The sequence below is a fragment of the Melanerpes formicivorus genome, unplaced genomic scaffold (genome assembly GCF_026170545.1).
Source record: "Melanerpes formicivorus ecotype bairdi unplaced genomic scaffold, bMelFor1.0.p_v2 SCAF_21, whole genome shotgun sequence".
Taxonomy (NCBI): Eukaryota; Metazoa; Chordata; class Aves; order Piciformes; family Picidae; genus Melanerpes; species Melanerpes formicivorus.
The window spans coordinates 12,234,135-12,247,767 of NW_027142373.1; the positions used below are offsets into that span (position 1 = coordinate 12,234,135).

At 46.0% G+C, this 13,633-nt stretch overlaps 1 protein-coding gene across 1 annotated transcript in view; it reads left to right on the forward strand.

Annotated features, from left to right (window-relative positions):
• The first annotated feature begins 2,581 nt into the window (after window positions 1-2,581).
• GLP2R (glucagon like peptide 2 receptor) overlaps window positions 2,582-13,633 on the forward strand; it is a 54,986-nt gene continuing 43,934 nt past the window's right edge. The window contains exon 1 of the mRNA XM_068151625.1: window positions 2,582-2,743. Within this exon, the coding sequence (XP_068007726.1) occupies window positions 2,639-2,743 (105 nt within the window). The 5' untranslated portion in view covers window positions 2,582-2,638. The remainder of the gene's footprint in view (window positions 2,744-13,633) is intronic.

Here is a 13,633-nt window from a genome sequence, read left to right on the forward strand (position 1 = left end):
TGACAAATGAAAGTCAAAAGTTAGATGACTTTGATGGCCCCAGGCTGCCTCCAGTCTTGATGTCACCACTTAGCTCACCGGCACTGGTGACCATCAGGTGCAGTATCACATCCCCTCTGGTAGGGCTGTCCATTGCTTGGCTCAAGGAGTTATTCTCCATGCATGTCAGGAGTCTCCTGCTTGGCCTGCAGCTCACTTTGCTACTTTCCCAGCAGATGTCAGGGTGGTTGAAGTCCTCCAGCAGGACAAGAATCCTGCAAGTGTGAAGCCTCCTGTAGCTGTAGTAAGAAGCTTTGTCAACAGGCATCCCATGATCATGATCTGGAAGACCTCCACCACAAGGTTCCCTGTGTTACCTCTTACCCATAAGCTTTTGGCCTGTTTGTGGTTGTTCTTCAGAGAGAGTTCCTCACTCTCTATCCATTTCCTGATGTAGAGGGCAGTGCCTCCATCCCTCCTTCCTCTCATGTCTCTTCTGAGCAGTCTGTAGCCATTGGTAGCTGCAGTGCACTCATGGGTTTCATCCTACCAAGTTTCAGTAATGGCAAATGGCTGTCAAAGCTTTCTAGCAGCAAGGTAGCTTCCAGCTCAAGTTGCTCCAGAGGAGCTTTAATTTGGACAGTAGGAACATTTTCTTCACTGAAAATGTTGTCAAGCCCTGGAACAGGCTGCCCAGGAAGGGAGGCATTTGAAAGGCATGCAGAAATGGTGCTGAGGGACATGGTTTAGCAGTTGACTTGGTAGTGTTAGGTGAGTGGTTGGACTCAGTGGTCTTAAGGGTCTTTTCCATCCTGGGAGTCAGTACTGGGCCCAGTGCTATTCAATATATTCATCAAAGACCTGGATGAGGGCACCAGAGAGCACTGTCAGCAACTTGCAGACAACACAAGACCAGATGGAGTGACACACATAGAAGGGTTGTTCTGCCCTTCAGTGACACTTAGACAGGCTGAGGGTTGGGCAGGGACAAACTGAATGAAGTTCAACAGGGGCAAGTGTATCACCTAGGAAAGAACAACCCCATGGAGAAGTATAGGTTGGGACTGACCTGCTGGAGAGCAGTGAAGGGAAAAAGGACCTGGGGGTCCTGGTGGATGGGAGGTTGACCAAGAGCCAACAATGTGCTCTGCTGGCCAAGAAGGCCAATGGCATCCTGGGGTGGATTAGAAGGGCTGTGGTTAGTAGGTCAAGAGAGGTTCTCCTGCCCCTCTCCTCTGCCCTGGTGAGGCTGCATCTGGAATAGTGTGTTCAGTTCTGGGCTCCTCAGGTCAAGGACCTCAGAGAACTGCTTGAAAGAGTCCAGCAAAGAGCAACAAAGATGATGAAGAGAGTGGAACATCTTCCTTAGGAGGAGAGCCTGAGGGAGCTGAGGGCTCTGTAGCTTGGAGAGGAGGAGCCTGAGAGGTGACCTCATTGCTGTTGCTAAAGCTGTGCAGGGTGAGTGCCCAGAGGCTGGAGCCAGGCTCTGCTGGGTGCTGCCCAATGCCAGCGCAAGGGGCAGTGGTGGAAGCTGAGGCAGAGGAAATTCCATGGACACAGGGGGAAAATGTTCTCTCTGTGAGGGTGCCAGAGCCCTGGAGCAAGCTGCCCGGGGGGTTGTGGAGTCTCCCTCTTTGGAGATATTCAGATCCCACCTGGCTGTGTTCCTGTGTGACCTGCTCTAGGTGCTCCTGCTCTGGCAGGGGGGTTGGACTGGATCAGCTTTTGAGGTCCCTTCCAACCCCTAACATTCTGTGATTCTGTAAATGCTTCTGTGCTTCTATGAACAGCCTCAAGTTTCATTTCTATTGGAAATCAAGGAGGTAACAACGTAGCTCTCCATGCTGAAAACTCCAAACACAGCCATCATAAACCAGATCCTAAAGTTATTGCATTGTGTTTTTTATCTCCTGAGCCTGCACAATGGTGTTCTCAGGCTTTTCTCTGCAAGGTGAACAGTTGCAAACCATTGACTGAAAATGGAAGCTGCAATCCTTTGACAGTTTCTCCAGCTGTGAAAAAGAAACACACTACATGGCACAAGAACTCTGGGAAAATTTGAGCTGCCAGTAACACAAGGTTTGGGACATGCAGTTTCCCCCCAGTCTGGCACTCACTGTGTGCATTTGGCAAAATATGATCAGGTAGGATAAAACCTGAGCTGCTTCCTGACAGACAACTCAATCCTGCACAAAGCTTTGGGGTTTGCCTGTGTTCTGGGGCATCTTTTAAGGGTTTCCTAAGGTGTATATAAATACATAGAAGTATTTATGGAGCTGGATTGCATTCTTGCAAATAAACCACTGGCAGAATTCCCGTGGAGTTTCAAGGGAACAGGATTGGCCCTTTAATGTCTTAATGGTTTTCTGACTCCTTATTGGCTACCAGACAAGCTACAGTAAGCAGACATTCTGTGAAGTTTAGAGTTGAATTCTCTCTGCCTTCAATCACACAACCCAAAATGTAGTTGGAGCCTAGAAAGCTTAGACACTTTCACAGACTTCTCTGATTCGTAAGAAGATTCCTTAAAGAGTTATACTGATAAAAGACGATCCCCCCCCCCCCCCCCCCCCTTTTCTTTTTTGCTTGACAGGCTGGGATGATATAACTGATCTTTAGTAGAGTCAAAGAGCAGCATTTTGGGGACAAAGCCATCAAAATGAGCTTGGTGATGCTTTCTGATCTCTGTTCCAGCATGGGAATCTGGTCCAGAATATCTTCTGCACCTGTCAGCTCTGTCATGATATTGCTTCTAATGAAACAGGTAAGCTAATTCTTTCCTTAATAATGGAGAGCACAGGAGTGGATTCCTCTCACAATTAATATTTTGGCATCAGTAATTAATAATGGAGAGCACAGGAGTGGATTCCTCTCACAATTAGTATTTTAGCTTCAATAATTAATAATGGAGAGCATAGGAGTGGATTCTTCTCACAATTAATATTTTGACCTCAGTAATTAATAATGGAGAGCATAGGAGTGGATTCCTCTACTTCAGTAATTAATAATGGAGAGCACAGGAGTGGATTCCTCTCACAATTAATATTTTAACTTCAGTAATTAATAATGGAGAGCACAGGAGTGGATTCTTCTCACAATTAATATTTTGATGTCAGTAATTAATATGGAGAGCATAGGAGTGGATTCCTCTACTTCACTAATTAATAATGGAGAGCATAGGAGTGGATTCTTCTCACAATTAGTATTTTGGCATCAGTAATTAATAACGGAGAACACAGGAGTGGATTCCTCTCACAATTAATATTTTAACTTCACTAATTAATAATGGAGAGCATAGGAGTGGATTCTTCTCACAATTAATATTTTGACGTCAGTAATTAATATGGAGAGCATAGGAGTGGATTCTTCTCACAATTAATATTTTGACGTCAGTAATTAATATGGAGAGCATAGGAGTGGATTCTTCTCACAATTAATATTTTGGCATCAGTAATTAATAATGGAGAGCACAGGAGTGGATTCCTCTCACAATTAGTATTTTAACTTCAGTAATTAATAATGGAGAGCATAGGAGTGGATTCTTCTCACAATTAGTATTTTAACTTCAGTAATTAATAATGGAGAACATAGGAGTGGATTCCTCTACTTCAGTAATTAATAATGGAGAACACAGGAGTGGATTCCTCTCACAATTAATATTTTAACTTCAATAATTAATAATGGAGAGCACAGGAGTGGATTCTTCTCACAATTAATATTTTGACGTCAGTAATTAATAACGGAGAGCACAGGAGTGGATTCCTCTCACAATTAATATTTTAACTTCAGTAATTAATAATGGAGAGCACAGGAGTGGATTCTTCTCACAATTAATATTTTGATGTCAGTAATTAATATGGAGAGCATAGGAGTGGATTCCTCTACTTCACTAATTAATAATGGAGAGCATAGGAGTGGATTCTTCTCACAATTAGTATTTTGGCATCAGTAATTAATAACGGAGAACACAGGAGTGGATTCCTCTCACAATTAATATTTTAACTTCACTAATTAATAATGGAGAGCATAGGAGTGGATTCTTCTCACAATTAATATTTTGACGTCAGTAATTAATATGGAGAGCATAGGAGTGGATTCTTCTCACAATTAATATTTTGACGTCAGTAATTAATATGGAGAGCATAGGAGTGGATTCTTCTCACAATTAATATTTTGGCATCAGTAATTAATAATGGAGAGCACAGGAGTGGATTCCTCTCACAATTAGTATTTTAACTTCAGTAATTAATAATGGAGAGCATAGGAGTGGATTCTTCTCACAATTAGTATTTTAACTTCAGTAATTAATAATGGAGAACATAGGAGTGGATTCCTCTACTTCAGTAATTAATAATGGAGAACACAGGAGTGGATTCCTCTCACAATTAATATTTTAACTTCAATAATTAATAATGGAGAGCACAGGAGTGGATTCTTCTCACAATTAATATTTTGACGTCAGTAATTAATAACGGAGAGCACAGGAGTGGATTCCTCTCACAATTAGTATTTTAACTTCAGTAATTAATAATGGAGAGCACAGGAGTGGATTCTTCTCACAAATAGTATTTTAACTTCAGTAATTAATAATGGAGAACACAGGAGTGGATTCCTCTACTTCAGTAATTAATAATGAAGAGCATAGGAGTGGATTCTTCTCACAATTAGTATTTTGACCTCAGTAATTAATAATGGAGAGCATAGGAGTGGATTCCTCTACTTCAGTAATTAATAATGGAGAGCATAGGAGTGGATTCTTCTCACAATTAATATTTTGGCTTCAGTAATTCATAATGGAGAGCATAGGAGTGGATTCCTCTACTTCAGTAGTTAATAATGAAGAGCACAGGAGTGGATTCCCCTCACAATTAGTATTTTAACTTCAGTAATTAATAATGGAGAGCACAGGAGTGGATTCCTCTCACAATTAGTATTTTGACCTCAGTAATTAATCATGGAGAGCACAGGAGTGGATTCGTCTCACAATTAGTATTTTTACCTCAGTAATTAATAATGGAGAGCATAGGAATGGATTCCTCTACTTCAGTAGTTAATAATGGAGAGCACAGGAGTGGATTCCTCTCACAATTAGTATTTTAACTTCAGTAATTAATAATGGAGAGCATAGGAGTAGATTCCTCTCACAATTAATATTTTGACCTCAGTACTTAACAATGGAGAGCACAGGAGTGGATTCCTCTACTTCAGTAGTTAATAATGGAGATCACAGGAGTGCATTTATCTCACAATTAATATTTTTACCTCAGTAATTAATAATGGAGAGCATAGGAATGGATTCCTTTGATCAATTAATATTTTGACCTCAGTAATTAATAATGGAGAGCACAGGAGTGGATTCCTTTCATCAATTAATATTTTGACCTCAGTAATTAATAATGGAGAGCACAAAAGTGGATTCCTCTCACATGAACATTTTAGCCTGCAGAAGCAATGGGTTTGGCTTCAAAGGGAGTTCTGACAGAGCTGTTGATTAATAATTAAGCATGAGAAATGTTGACTGAGAAGCTGTAGAATTTTGCATTACAGCTCAACTCTGTCCAGGTCATGATTAGGGTTTTCTTCCATTAATGCTCATTCCTACAGTGAGCAGATTGCATTTGCATCCCTTTTGGACAATCTCTTTTCAGAGTATGACTGAGCAGGATTGAATGATAGAGATTTTCCCCATTTTTCTACCAGGTATCAGTGCTGTGGAGAACTGTGTTCATTTTCCTCTGTTCTAAACCCAGTTTGCTTTGCTTCTACAGCACTGTCCCTTAGGGTTGATCACTGAGTCTGGTTATGTGTGAAAACCTCTCTCAGTGGTTCCCTTCTGCACCTCAGCTTCTTGCAGAAAGCTAGAAAATCTCCATGAAACTTCTTTTACTTCTTGGAGAAAGCTACTGAATTGTTTAGCTTCCCCCCCCAAATCTATAAATCCCCTGAAATCTTACTTCTTTAACCACTATTTTTTTAAATGAGAGATTTAATGACATAATCTCAGTGTAACTGACTTCAAGGAAATGTTTGTGTGCGTGTGTTACATCATTACTTACAGGATCTCTTTCATGCTAACACTGAGCAGGATTGAATGATAGATATTTTTCCCCATTTTCCTCCCAGGTATCAATGCTGTGGAGAATTGTGTTCATTTTCCTCTGTTCTAAACCCAGTGTGCTTGGCTTCTGTAGATCTGTCCCTTTAGGGTTGATCACTCACTCTGATACATGTGAAAACTGCTCTCAGTGGTTCCCTTCTGCACCTCAGCTTCTTGCAGAAAGCTGGAAAATCTCCATGCAATTTCTACTTTGACTTCTTGTAGAAAGCTACTAAACTATTTACCTTCCCCCCTCCCCCAAATCTATAAACCCCTGAAACCTTACTTCTTTATCCATATAAAGCCTTTGTCACTATCTTTAACATCTTCATTGATGATCTGGATGAGGGCATTGAGTCCATCAGCAGCAAATTTGCGGACAACACCAAGCTGGGGGCAGGAGTTGATCTGCTGGAGGGTAGAGAGGCTCTGCAGAGGGACCTCGACAGGCTGGACAGATGGGCAGAGGCCAACGGCATGAGACTGAACACATCCAAGTGCCAGGTTCTGCAACACAGCAATCCCAGGCAGTGCTACAGGCTGGGGTCAGAGTGGCTGAGAGAAGCCAGGCAGAGAGGGACCTGGGGGTGCTGGTCGATGGTAGGCTGAACATGAGCCTGCAGAGTGCCCAGGCAGTCAAGAGGGCAAACGGCATCCTGGCCTGCATCAGGACCAGTGTGGCCAGCAGGAGCAGGGAGGTCATTCTGCCCCTGTACACTGCACTGGTTAGGCCACACCTTGAGTCCTGTGTCCAGTTCTGGGCCCCTCAGTTTAGGAAGGATGTTGAGTTGCTGGAAGCTGTCCAGAGAAGGGCAACAAAGTTAGTGAGGGGCTTGGAACACAGCTCTGTGAGGAGAGGCTGAGGGAGCTGGGGTTGCTTAGCCTGGAGAAGAGACTCAGGGGTGACTTTATTGCTCTCTACAACTACCTGAAGGGAGGCTGTAGACAGGCAGATGTTGGTCTCTTCTCCTAGGCAGCCAGCACCAGAACAAGAGGACACAGTCTCAAGCTGCACCAGGGGAAGTTCAGGATGGAGGTCAGGAGGAAGTTTTACACACAGAGAGTGATTGCCCATTGGAATGGACTGCCCAGGGAGGTGGTGGAGTTGCCGTCGCTGGAGGTGTTCAGGAGGAGACTTGATGGGGTGCTTGGTGCCATGGGTTAGTTGTTTGGGTGGTGTTGGATGATAGGTTGGACGTGATGATCTTGAAGGTCTCTTCCAACCTGGTCTATTCTATTCTATTCTAATTAAATTAGATATTTAATGACAATATCTCAGTGCAATCAACTTCAAGGAAGCATCTGTGGCCAGCAGGAGCAGGGAAGTCATTGTGCCCCTGTACTCTTCATTGGTTAGGCCACACCTTGAGTCCTGTGTCCAGTTCTGGGCCCCTCAGTTTAAGAAGGACATCAAAACACTTGAAGGTGTCCAGAGAAAGGCAACAAGGCTGGGGAGAGGCCTTGAGCACAGCCCTGTGAGGAGAGGCTGAGGGAGCTGGGGTTGTTTAGCCTGGAGAAGAGGAGGCTCAGGGGTGACCTCATTGCCCTCTACAACTACCTGAAGGGAGGTTGTAGCCAGGAAGGGGTTGGCCTCTTCTCCCAGGCAACCAGCCCCAGAACAAGAGGACACAGTCTCAAGCTGTGCCAGGGGAGGTTTAGACTCGAGGTGAGGAGAAAGTTCTTCACCGAGAGAGTTGTTAGCCATTGGGATGTGCTGCCCAGGGAGGTGGTGGAGTCCCCATCCCTGGAGGTGTTCAAGAGGGGATTGGATGTGGCACTTGGTGCCATGGTCTAGTTGTGAGGTCAGTGTTGATAGGTTGGACTCGATGATCCTTGAGGTCTCTTCCAACCTTAGTTATACTGTGAGACTGTAACACAGCACTGAAACAACTCGCAGCCTGACTCTGGCTGACACCTTGACCAAAACTCTGCTTCCAGCAAGGCTAGGAGGAAAATCCCCCAACTGCTTCCATGAGTCCAAAATCCCCAGGACTGTAAATCACAATCTGCTAATGACTTTGCTTACAGTTAATGACTTTGCTCACAATTAATGACTTTGCTCACAATTAATGACTTTGCTCACAGTTGATTCCTCTGTTGCGGTGACTCCTGTAACTGGTTGAACTCAATCTGTGTTCCGTCCCTTTACATTTTATTTTATATGAATGGGGAAAAAATGTAAAGGAATAACAACCACAAACCATTAGCTCCTTATTTTCTAGCAAATACCTGCACAGCTAGGAAAAGTATCATTCAAAACAAGCCAGGATCATAACTGAAAGGAGGAGTAAATATTTCAACTCTTCTGTTTGTGATTTATACTTAATGGGTTTTATTGTAAGGTCCTAACAGAATAGTCTGAATGAACAGAACTATTTACTGTACTGCCTCCAGTTCTGGAGCCCCTATTACAAGAGGGATATGGATGTGCTGGAGTGTGTCCAGAGAAGGGCCAGGAGGATGAGCAGAGGGCTGGAGCACCTCTCCTATGAGGACAGACTGAAGGAGTTGGGGCTGTACAGTCTGCAGAAGAGAAGGCTCCGAGGTGACCTAATTGTGGCCTTCCAGTATCTGAAGAGGACCTACAAGAAGGCTGGGGAGGGACTGCTCAGGATATCAGGGAGTGATAGGACTAGGGGGAATGGAATGAAGCTGGAGGTGGGGAGATTCAGGCTGGATGTGAGGAGGAAGTTCTTCACCATGAGTGGTGAAGCCCTGGAATGGGTTGTCCAGGGAGGTGGTTGAGGCCCCGTCCCTGGAGGTGTTTAAGCACAGGCTGGATGAGGCTCTGGCCAGGCTGATGTAGTGTGGGGTGTCCCTGGCCATGGCAGGGGGGTTGGAACTAGATGATCCTTGTGGTCCCTTCCAACCCTGACTGATACTGTGATACTATTTCACCATTAGCTTAGCCTAGGAAATTAAAAGAGTGGGATCCTGATTGTGCTGTGGTCAGTTAAAATTTGAACTGCCTTGGAGGTTTATTCTTGTAATCCACTTCTTAAATGAGAGCTTCATGTGGTGTTTTCTGCTGCATCCAACACAGTTTTTAAGCAGTGGTATCATCACCTTGCTGCACTCCATTGGCTCTGAGCAAACCAATTGAACTGAGAGACTCTTCCTCAGAACACATCACAACCTTCCACCATACATGGCAAAAGCAGGAAAGGTCTCTACAATCTCAGCAGTGATTGCTGAGCTCCTTGCATTGACCCAGCCTGCAGGTTCTCCTCTTTCTGAGGGAACCTGCACCCCTCTCTGAAGAGCAGCTGCACAAATGTAAGACAGAGAGGCAAGCTTGTCTCTTTGACTTTCTTAATTGAATTCTTTTCACTTAGCAGGACACCAAGGTGTCTCACTTCCTTGATTTCCCCTTCCCTCTTAAGGCCAGTACCTTGTTTCCAGCCCACACAGTCTGCTTTCTCACTGAACAGGAAATAGTTCTTCAGGGCACTTAATGCCTTACCAGGATGTCCCACAGAGCCACAGAAACCACAGAAACATTCAGGTTGGAAAAGCCCCTCAGGATCACCAAGCCCAACCATTAACCCTACTCTGCAAGGATCACCTCTAAACCGTATCCCCAAGCACCACATCCAAAACACCTTTAAACACATCCACAGTTGGTGACTCCACCACCTCCCTGGGCAGCACATTCCAATGCCTGAAAATGGACCCAAACACCCAGGTGGACAGAAAGGATCCCCTTACCCCAAAGGACCCAGGAGTGTGGGGCTCCAGAGGGATTCTGGGGAGCAGGGCCCATGGCAGCACCACTTTGGACCCTTCCTGGCTAGAAGTAAAGAAAACAGGACAGGGTGCAGCAACATTTTTGGACTCTCCTGTTCTTCTCCACTCCATCTGGAGACTCCTCCATTGCTCTCCAATTTCAGGACCACACTTCCCTAGGGAAACCCACACACACACACATCATGCCCCCCTTTTAGCAGTCACATTTGTCCCCAAATAGGGGCTCATGCTGATGAGACCACCCCAACCTCTGGGCTCAGAGATGAGGTTCTGAGGTGCCCCATTGCCAGTCCAAGGTGAGTCCAGCGCTAAGCCACTGCTGGACCTCCCTGGACTCTTTATTTGACACCTTCAGCAAGGGCAGTGCTCAGGAAGGTGTCCTGAAGCTTGTGCAGGGATGAGAGGAGCTGAGGAGAGAAGGCAGAGAACAACAAGCAGGGAGTTCAGCACCACCCCAGGCTCCAGTGGCCTGCAGCAGGGGCTCCCAGCCAGGATACCAAGGTGCTGGGCACCCACTGGGCTTGGTTGTGGGGGTGCCACCACTGTCAGGTGTCAGTGTCCAACACAAGGCAGACATGAACCTGCTAGAGATGGTCTGGAGGAGGACACAAAGATAATCAGGGGATGGACAATCTCTGCTATTAGGACAGGCTGAAGGAGCTGGGGCTGTCCAGCCTGGAGAAGAGAAGGCCCCAGGGAGACTGCAGAGCATCCCTCCAGCCCCCAAAGAAATAGAATGGAATGGGATGGAATAGAATACAATAGAATACACCAGGTTAGAAGAGGCCTTCAAGATCATTGCATCCAACCCATCATCCAACACCTGTCCTGCAGAGAGATTCATGTTTTTCTGTGATCAAAATTGCCCTTCTGAACTGGTCACCTGCCTGCTCCTCTGCTGATTTCTAATAATCTACATATTTTTTTACATTAATATGTTTTTAACTACTATATTCTCCAAACTATATTTCAAATTAATTTTGAGGTCAGTTGGCAGCTTTACATTTGAATTTTTATTTTTAAATCAGGTGCAGCTCTGATTTTATTTAGGTTTCATTTACTTTTATTTGGGATTTGGTGTCTGGGTTTGGTGGTTTTTTTTTTGGTTCTAGTGGGTTTTGGGTTGGGTTGGTTTTGCTTTTGTTTTTTCTTCACAAATTCTTACAGTAGAAAACCAAATGTCTCACAGATGCTTGTGGCCAGGTGTTTGGTATCTGGCTCTGCCTGCAGCTGTGTGGTAGCTGAACAACTACATAAGGAAATGAAGTGAAACTGCCATTTATGCCCAAACTGATGCTTCACACCTGTATCACAGTATCAGTCAGGGTTGGAAGGGACCACAAGGATCATCTAGTTCCAACCCCCCTGCCATGGGCAGGGACACCCCACACTAGATCAGGCTGCCCAGAGCCTCATCCAGCCTGGGCTTAAACACCTCCAGGGCTGGGGCCTCAACCACCTCCCTGGACAACCCATTCCAGGGCTTCAGCACCCTTATGGGGAAGATCTTCCTCCTCACCTCCAGCCTGAATCTCCTCACCTTCAGTTTCATTCCATTCCCCCTAGTCCTATCACTACCTTTGATACTGAGCAGTCCCTCCCCAGCCTTCCTGTACCCCCTTCAAATACTGGAAGGCCACAATGAGGTCACCCGGGAGCCTTCTCTTCTGCAGACTGCACAACCCCAACTCCCTCAGTCTGTCCTCATAGGAGAGGTGCTCCAGCCCTCTGCTCATCCTCCTGGCCCTTCTCTGGACACACTCCAGCACCTCCAGATCCCTCTTGCAATAGGGGCTCCAGAACTGGAGGCAGTACTCCAGGTGGGGTCTCACCAGGGCTGAGTAGAGGGGGAGAATCACCTCCCTTGCCCTGCTGGCCACACTTCTCCTGCTGCAGCCCAGGATCTGATTGGCTTTGTGGGCTGCAAGTGCACACTGAGAGCTCCTGTTGAGCTTCTCCTCCCCCAGCACCCCCAAGTCTCTCTCCTCAGGGCTGCTTTCCAGCCAGTCCCTGCCCAGCCTGGATTTGTGCCTGGGATGTCAACCTCATCTCCAGAAACGGAACCAAACAAGCAGGGAAGTCCTTCTGCCCCTGTACTCGGTACTGGTTAGGCCACACCTTGAGTACTGTGTCCAGTTCTGGGCTCCTCCAACCCCCTGATCATTTTTGTGGCCCTTCTCTGAACCTGTTGCATGTCCTTCCTGTACTGTCCAGGGTTCCAGCCCTGGACACAGTACTCCAGGTGATGTCTTCCCAGAGCAGAGCAGCAGAATCCCCTTGTGTTTATTTTTAGAGCAGTTAGAGATAACCAAGTGCACCTGATTGAGTAGTGCAGGAAAAAAGGTATAAAAAAAGAGTAATAAATAAGAAATTTGACTCCTGTTGAAATGAAACCAGCTACTGCTGATACTGCTGTACCATGTCCAGTTCTGGGCTCCTCAATTTGAGAAGGACATTGAGACACTTGAACATGTCCAGAGAAGGGCAATGAGGCTGGGGAGGGGTCTGGAGCACAGCCCTGTGAGGAGAGGCTGAGGGAGCTGGGGTTGCTTAGCCTGGAGAAGAGGAGGCTCAGGGGAGACCTCATTGCTCTCTATAACTACCTGAAGGGAGGTTGTAGCCAGGAGGGGGTTGGTCTGTTCTCCCAGGCAACCAGCACCAGAACAAGAGGACACAGTCTCAAGCTGTGCCAGGGGAAGTTTAGGCTGGAGGTGAGGAGAAAGTTCTTCACACAAAGAGAGATTGGCCATTGGGATGTGCTGCCCAGGGAGGTGGTGGGGTCCCCATCCCTGGAGATGTTCACAGAAGGCTTGGATGTGGCACTTGGAGCGTTGGTTTAGTTGTCAGGAGGTGTTAGGTATTAGGTAATAGGTTGGACTTGATGATCTCTGAGGTCTTTTCCAAGCTGGCTGATTCTGTGATTCTATGATTCTAAGCCAGCAGCTAGGCACTGTGAGGCTCTCCTTGTATTTCCCTGGCTCTTTGATGCATCTGTTTCTCAGAACCTGAAGGCTTAAGCCTTGAAATCAAGCAGTCCTTTCTACAACTGCGTCAGTTCTGTGTCTTTGCCTCCTCAGATGAGGTTCACTGACCCAAGAGGGTCTGAAGAATCTCCCCTGGCTCCCAGCATGCTGAGGCCTACACAAGGCAAATGTCAAGATGCTTTTTATTTTGGAACCGTACATTCCTTTCTCATGGCTGCTGTAAATATTCTCTCCTTATCTTGCAAGCCCATCAGAGGAAGAATAATTATAGTCTTTCTACTCCCTGGAATTTATGGTAGGGTGTCTGGAAATTAGCTGAGAGACTAAAAGCAGAGTATTGGGCAGGCTACATTTTACACAGAAGAAAACACACATGGAAGAGTTCTCTGATGGAATCACAGCATCACAGAAACATTCATATTGGAAAAGCCCCTCAGGGTCACCAAGTCCAACCCAGAACCTTACTCTGCAAGGGTCACCCCTAAACCAGAGCCCCAAGCACCACATCCAAACCACCTTGAAACACCTCCATGGTTGGTGACTCCACCACCTCCCTGGGCATCACATTCCAATCCCTGACCAACCTTGTAGTGAAAAAGATTCTTCCTAATGTCCAGTCCAAACCTCCCCAGGGGCAGCTTGAGGCCATTCCCTCTTGTTCACAGCATCAGAGGGTGTTTGGGGTTGGAAAGCACCTCCAGAGATAATCCAGTCCAACCCCCTGCCAGAGCAGGACCATAGAATCAGCACAGGTCACACAGGAACACATCCAGACAGGGCTGGAAACTCTGCTATCACTAATTACCTGTGAGAAGAGACCAGCAGC